General features: G+C 37.5%; 1 protein-coding gene across 1 annotated transcript in view; it reads right to left on the minus strand.

Annotated features, from left to right (window-relative positions):
* LOC107488601 (protein FAR1-RELATED SEQUENCE 5-like) overlaps nt 1-1,842 on the minus strand; it is a 13,774-nt gene extending 11,932 nt beyond the window's left edge. Inside the window, exon 1 of the mRNA XM_016109359.1 lies at nt 1,747-1,842. Within this exon, the coding sequence (XP_015964845.1) occupies nt 1,747-1,842 (96 nt within the window). The remainder of the gene's footprint in view (nt 1-1,746) is intronic.
* Nucleotides 1,843-6,214: the final 4,372 nt, after the last annotated feature.

Genomic DNA, 6,214 nt, shown 5'->3' on the forward strand with positions numbered 1-6,214 from the left:
CATGTTCCAATTTTTTTTTCAATTAGGTCCCTTTTAACAATAATTGGTTTAATTATATAGAGATCCAAGTAAAAAAAAAAAACTTGGTGTAGAGACCCAAATAAAAGAAAAAAAGTTTAAGGACCCAATTAAAAAAAATTTAGTACAAGAACTCAATTAAAAAGAAAAAAATATAAAGACCTAATTACAATTTAAAATAATTAAATTAATAAAAAATTATTTAAATTTTAGTACCTTTTGTAGTATTCTGACTACTCTCTAGTATTGTTTTAATTATAATTTTTACTCCTTATGACTTTAATATTATTTTTATTTTAATTTTTTATTTAGTTTAGTCTTTTTAATAGGATTAATAGAATTATAATATAAAACAACAACAAAAATCTCATAAAAAAACAACAATAGCGGTAAAAAAAAATCATGTATAAAAATAATAAGAACTCTAGAAATAATAACATATATGAGAGAGTATCAGAAAAAAATATTACAAAAAAGACTAAAATTTATGATACAAATAATAAAAAACAAAATTGATAAATAAAAATAATTTTTTTTAATTAATAGTCTAATTGAAAATATAAACACAGAAATTACAACTTTTAATTTTTGATAATAAACATATGTTAAACTATAAAATCACATTTGTGGTTAGAATAAAAAAAATAGTCAAACAAAAAAATAAAACTTTAAAACAAACTTAATATACGATTTAAAGTTACTCGTACTAAATAAATCAAACAGATACTTTATATTTTACAATTTTCTTTTAATAATTGAATATTTACACGTAAAAATGGTGTACATTCATTCTCCCACCGAATATAATTAAAAATCTACACGAGAAAGTGATGTAATGCTTAGTATTATGTAACGGTTAATTTTTATTTGACAAAAACTGATTAGACCATCAACGCTTAATTAATATGCCCACTGCCATTTATTATTGCTGGGTAATTTAATATTGTTGTGTGTTCGAATTAAAGTTATTATACAGTAATTTGAATAAAATTAATTTTTAATTAAAAATGAGTTGGTGTTAATAGAGTTTATATTTGACAATTTTTATATTAAAATAGATTATAATAAACTAAATATTATTTGAATTATATTATTTAAAGTTATTTTTAGATAAAAAAAGTTTAATTATTTTGTTAGTCTTTATAATTTCATCAAATTTGTAATTAGATCCTTATATTTTTTTTAATTGCATTTCTACACTACTTAATTGAAAAGAAAAAAAATATAGAGATTGTTCATACCATAACCCAATACAATGGCCAGGCCCAACTAAATTAAAAGAAAAAGGCCCAATCCAAAGGATTGGCCTTCACTGCTCACCCGACTTCCCCAAAAGAAGTCGGATCCTACATGGGTTGGCAGGTGACACTTATTCAAATAGGTAACTATCCCCTAACATCTCTCACCCACTTCTGGAAGAAATACCTCAACAATCCTAAGATAAAATGACGGTTATCCACTATCAGAAGTGGAACTACTCCAACAGTGGTTATTGGTTCACCACCAATAAATACAATAACACACTTAGGTAAAACTAAGTTGAATAAACTACCATTTGTACCCACGAAAGTTGAAAACGCTGACATATCTACCCATAGAAAAAAAATTACCATTTGTACTCATAAAAAATTATTTTTACAGGCAAAATTATCCAAACCCTAAAAAACTATCTAAAATCCCTAAATTACTCTTATCTTTACCACCACACCACCTCCTTCACCCAATCACCTTTCTAACCCTAACCCTCTTCACCCAGCCACCACCTTTCTTTCCCTTTCTAATCTCAAATCCCACCACTACCCTCTTCACCCAGCCACCACCCATCTTTCCCTTTCTAACACACTCTCACCATTACTTCCCACTCAGTCCCCACCGCTGCTCCAATGGCTCCTTGCCACACCCTCCTCTATTTCATCCTCACAGTCACAACAACACTTGCTGCCGCTTCCCCAGAGAAGAAGAGCACCTTCACGGTGCAAGTCCACCATGAAATGAAGCCAAGCCCTCCATCTTTCCAACCCACAAGAACTGGTACGAATCCTCTCTCTCTCTTCTATTATCAACCATGCCACTGCAGCTGAAACCACCACCGCCGCCACCTCCGCCGCCGTGCTTTATACTTATGACACTGTCTTTCACTGCTTCTCAGCAAAGCTCTCACCTTTAGTGGCCCAAAAGCTGGAATTCTTGTCCCATGTCGTCGCAGTGATCCCGGAGCAGGTCCGCCAACTCCACACTATCCGCTCGCCGCAGTTCTTGGGCCTCAAAATTGCCTATAGGGTCGGCCTCCTCAAGGAGATAGATTTCGGTTCAAATCTTGTCATTGGAGTTATTGACACCTGTCCTGACAGAGAGAGTTTCAACGACCGTGACCTCGGCGCTGTTCCTCCCAACTGGAAGGACAACGGCGGTGGTGGTCCTACGACGCAGAAAGAGGTGAAGAGGGTTGGCTATGACTGCGATAAGGTAGCATGAAGAGGAGGGTCTCTGATGCGGTAGGCTCTGGTTTGAGGCCGATGGTGATGGTGGCGAGGAGAAGCTGGCGCGGTGCTCCTGGGTTGGCGGAGGTCCGCGACGTTGGTAGCGAAGAAGGGTGAACGATGATGAGGAGGGTGAGACGGTGATTTGTGGTTGATGCTGGGATTGGGTGGCTGAGAACATTGAGAGAAAGAGAGAGGGAGGAAGGATATAATAGTGTGGAGAAAAGGGTAACTTAGAAATTTTATTTAATTTTTTAGCGTTTGGATAATTTTGCCTGTAAAAACAATTTTTTATGGGTACAAATGGTAATTTCTTTTTTCTATGGGTAGATATGTCAGCGTTTTCAACTTTCGTAGGTACAAATGGTAATTTACTCAAACTAAGTTCCAATACATTCAAAACCTGCTTAACCCCTTGCTGACTTAGGCATTGGAGTGCCTTTACAGGTACCACCCCCCATTCCTCAAAGCATACAACTCGGACGAAGGCTCCTAGGCAATGACAGCTCGGAGACCATCCTCCTTCAACATTTGAGCCATTCATTCAAGCTCAATCCATATCCGGTTCTAGGTAAGCCTCGAAATATTGGCGCTGTTGTCGGGGATCTGGAAGATCAACCAACAATGCCAGATGACCAATGGTGCGGTATTTTACAACCCACAAACTAACCGGTAAGTGCAACGGGTCGTACCAAGTAATACCTTACGTGAGTAAAGGTCGATCCCACGAGAATTGATGGATCAAGCAATAATAACGTTTGATAGGATTAGTTAGGCAAGCAGAAAGTAGTGTTTGAAAGTTCAAAAGCATTAACAGTAAATTCAGAATATTAAAGACAGGCAGATAAATAAGTTGGGAATAAAATATGGATAAAACAGTTAAGGTTTCAGAGTTATCTATTTTTCCAGATTAACTTTTCTTACTAACTAATTTAATTATGTAGGATTTAATTTATGACAAACTGTATATGACTAGACCCTAATTTCTTAGACCTTCCTAGTCTCCTCTAAAATTCATTAACTACCAATTCCTTGGTCAATTAATTCCAATTAGAGGGTGATGATCAATTTCTAATTTATATGCCAAAAGAATCCTAATTATCCAAAAATAAGTGGATTATATGTCATGTATCCCGTTAATTACAAATAATTAGAAATTCAGTATAATATGTTTTCAAGTTGTTGTTCAAGTAAAGAGCTTTTCCAAGTTTTACAAGAACTCAATTAGAACATGGGTCATACTTCTGTTCCACCCAAATTCATAACATAAAGAACGAAAACAATTATTGAAATATAAATCAAAACATAGATTAAATTAGAAAGATCAAACAAATCAATCCATACAAATAGACAGAGCTCCTAACCTTAACAATGGAGGATTAGTTGCTCATGGTTCAGAGAGAAAAATAAGGATTCTGGTAAAAAAAATATGTGTCCTCTATCTGATAGCATCTAAATTCCTATTTATAACTAATCCTAATAGATTTAAAATCTAATTATCTAAAATTAAAAATAATATCTTTTCCTAAAAGTTAAGATTTGAATTTAAATTCGAATTAATTAACATGTCTTCAGTTGATGGGTGGGGACCACTTGATGTGTCCATTCTGCATCTTCTAATCTGTGTTTTCTGGGCTAAAAACTGAGTTAAAACAGCCCAAAAATTGTCCCCATCGTTTTCTGTTAATTCTGCAGATCGCTTATGTGACGCGTCTGCGTCATCCACGTGTTCGTGTCATTTGTGCAGATTCCAGTCCATGCGTTCGCGTCAGGCACGCGATCGCGTCATTGCGATATCTTCCATTCCGCGCGGTCGCGTGAGCCATGCGTCTGCGTCGATATTCGCTGGTCATCTCCTTGGTTTCTTCTCTTTCTCTGCAGAAATTTCATCAAGTCCATCCGAATGCTACATAAAATAAATAAAATTGTACAAAACTCAAAATAGCATCCATAGTGGCTAAAATATAATTAATTCTTAATTAAACTCAACAAATTAGATGCAAATTCACTAGGAAAAGATAGACAAGATGCTCACGCATCAACCAACAAGAAGATGGACACAGTGAATCGGAGTCTGAACAAAAACATCAAGACGCGGTCAACAACGACAGGACAATAATATCCCTACAAGAAACAGGGGGACAACATGGTGAAGGTCCCTCTAACACCCAGGGATAAAAAAGGATCTTCTCTGAGGTTCATCAGCTTGGAAAAAAGGGGCAACCTCACTCCGCTGAGTTAATGGGATTATTGCATGGCCACCAAGGTCGACTCGAACAACTAAAGCAAGTGCTGGAACGACAGTGTGAGGCAGAGTGAAGCCTAAGGAGAGAGATTGAACGAAGAAGAGAGCTTGAAGAAAAGCTCTCAAAGCTGGAATCCAACCTCCGAAACAAGGATTCTCGTAGAGATCGGGAAGACACCCCGCTAGGAAAAGTGGACCCATTTATCGAAGACATCATGAGGGCTAAAGTTCCCAGAAATTTTAAGAGCTCTAATATGGACCTGCATGATGGGACGACTGATTTGAAGCACCACCTCAGTAATTTCAAAAGCCGGATGTACTTAGCCGATGTGTCGAACGCCACTCGCTGTAAGGCTTTTCCGACGACTCTAACAAAGGTAGCCATGAAGTTGTTCGACGGCCTCCCCACAAGGTAAGTAACCAGCTTCGATGATCTCTCACGCAAGTTCCTCGCGCGATTTTGAATTCAAAAAGACAAGGTCAAGCACGCTCCTAGCCTGCTAGGAGTAAAACAGGAGGTCGGAGAACTCCTGAGAGGCTACATGGAGAGGTTCAACAAAGTATGCTTGAAAATCTAAGATTTACCTACGGAAGCAGTAATAATGGGTCTCACTAATGGACTCTAAGAAGGACCCTTTTCCCAGTCCAACTCAAAGAGACACCTTACTTCCTTGAGTGATGTACAGGAATGAGGTGAAAAGTACATCAATATGGAAGAAAACGTTAGGTTACGAGAACCCAACTAGCGACTAGGGCATCCCAACCAATCAAAATAAAAAGAGAGGGAGCACAAGAAAAAGGAAAAAATAGGGTTTGAAAGTCCCAGAAGATATCATTCCTACACTCCCCTACAAGTTTCCTTGGTCGATGTTTACAGGAAAATTTGCCATAATGAAAAGCGACCTCCCCCGCGACCAATCAAGAACAAAAATGAGGGAGCCACAATGAATATTGTGAGTACCATAAGTTGTATGGACATTCCACTAATGATTGCTACGACCTCAAAAATATGGTAGAAAAACTGGCCAGAAAAGGTCGATTAGATAGATATCTCGTAGAAATGTTAGACAATCATGGGAAGAGAAAAAGAGACGATGAAGGTCATGGATGAAGAAGTCCGCCCCTACAAACTCTCGAACGACATATTCATATGATATCAGGAGGCTTCGCAGGAGGAGGGGTGACCAAATCATCTCGAAAAAGACATTTGAAAGAAGTTTACCAAGTCAGGAAAAAGGACCCGACCTTCCAACCATTTCCTTCACTAAAGAAGACAGACAAGGTATTATACCTGGGCATGATGACCCAGTAATGATCACCATGATTCTCGCCAACGCTAATCTGCACAGAACCCTGGTGGGCCAAGGAAGCTCGATGGACATCCTGTTCAAACTAGCTTTTGATAAGTTGGAATTGGACGAGAAAGAGTTAAGAGCCTACTATGACACTCTCTTTGGGTTAGGAGACACTC

The sequence above is a fragment of the Arachis duranensis genome, chromosome 5, assembly GCF_000817695.3.
Source record: "Arachis duranensis cultivar V14167 chromosome 5, aradu.V14167.gnm2.J7QH, whole genome shotgun sequence".
Lineage (NCBI taxonomy): Eukaryota > Viridiplantae > Streptophyta > Magnoliopsida > Fabales > Fabaceae > Arachis > Arachis duranensis.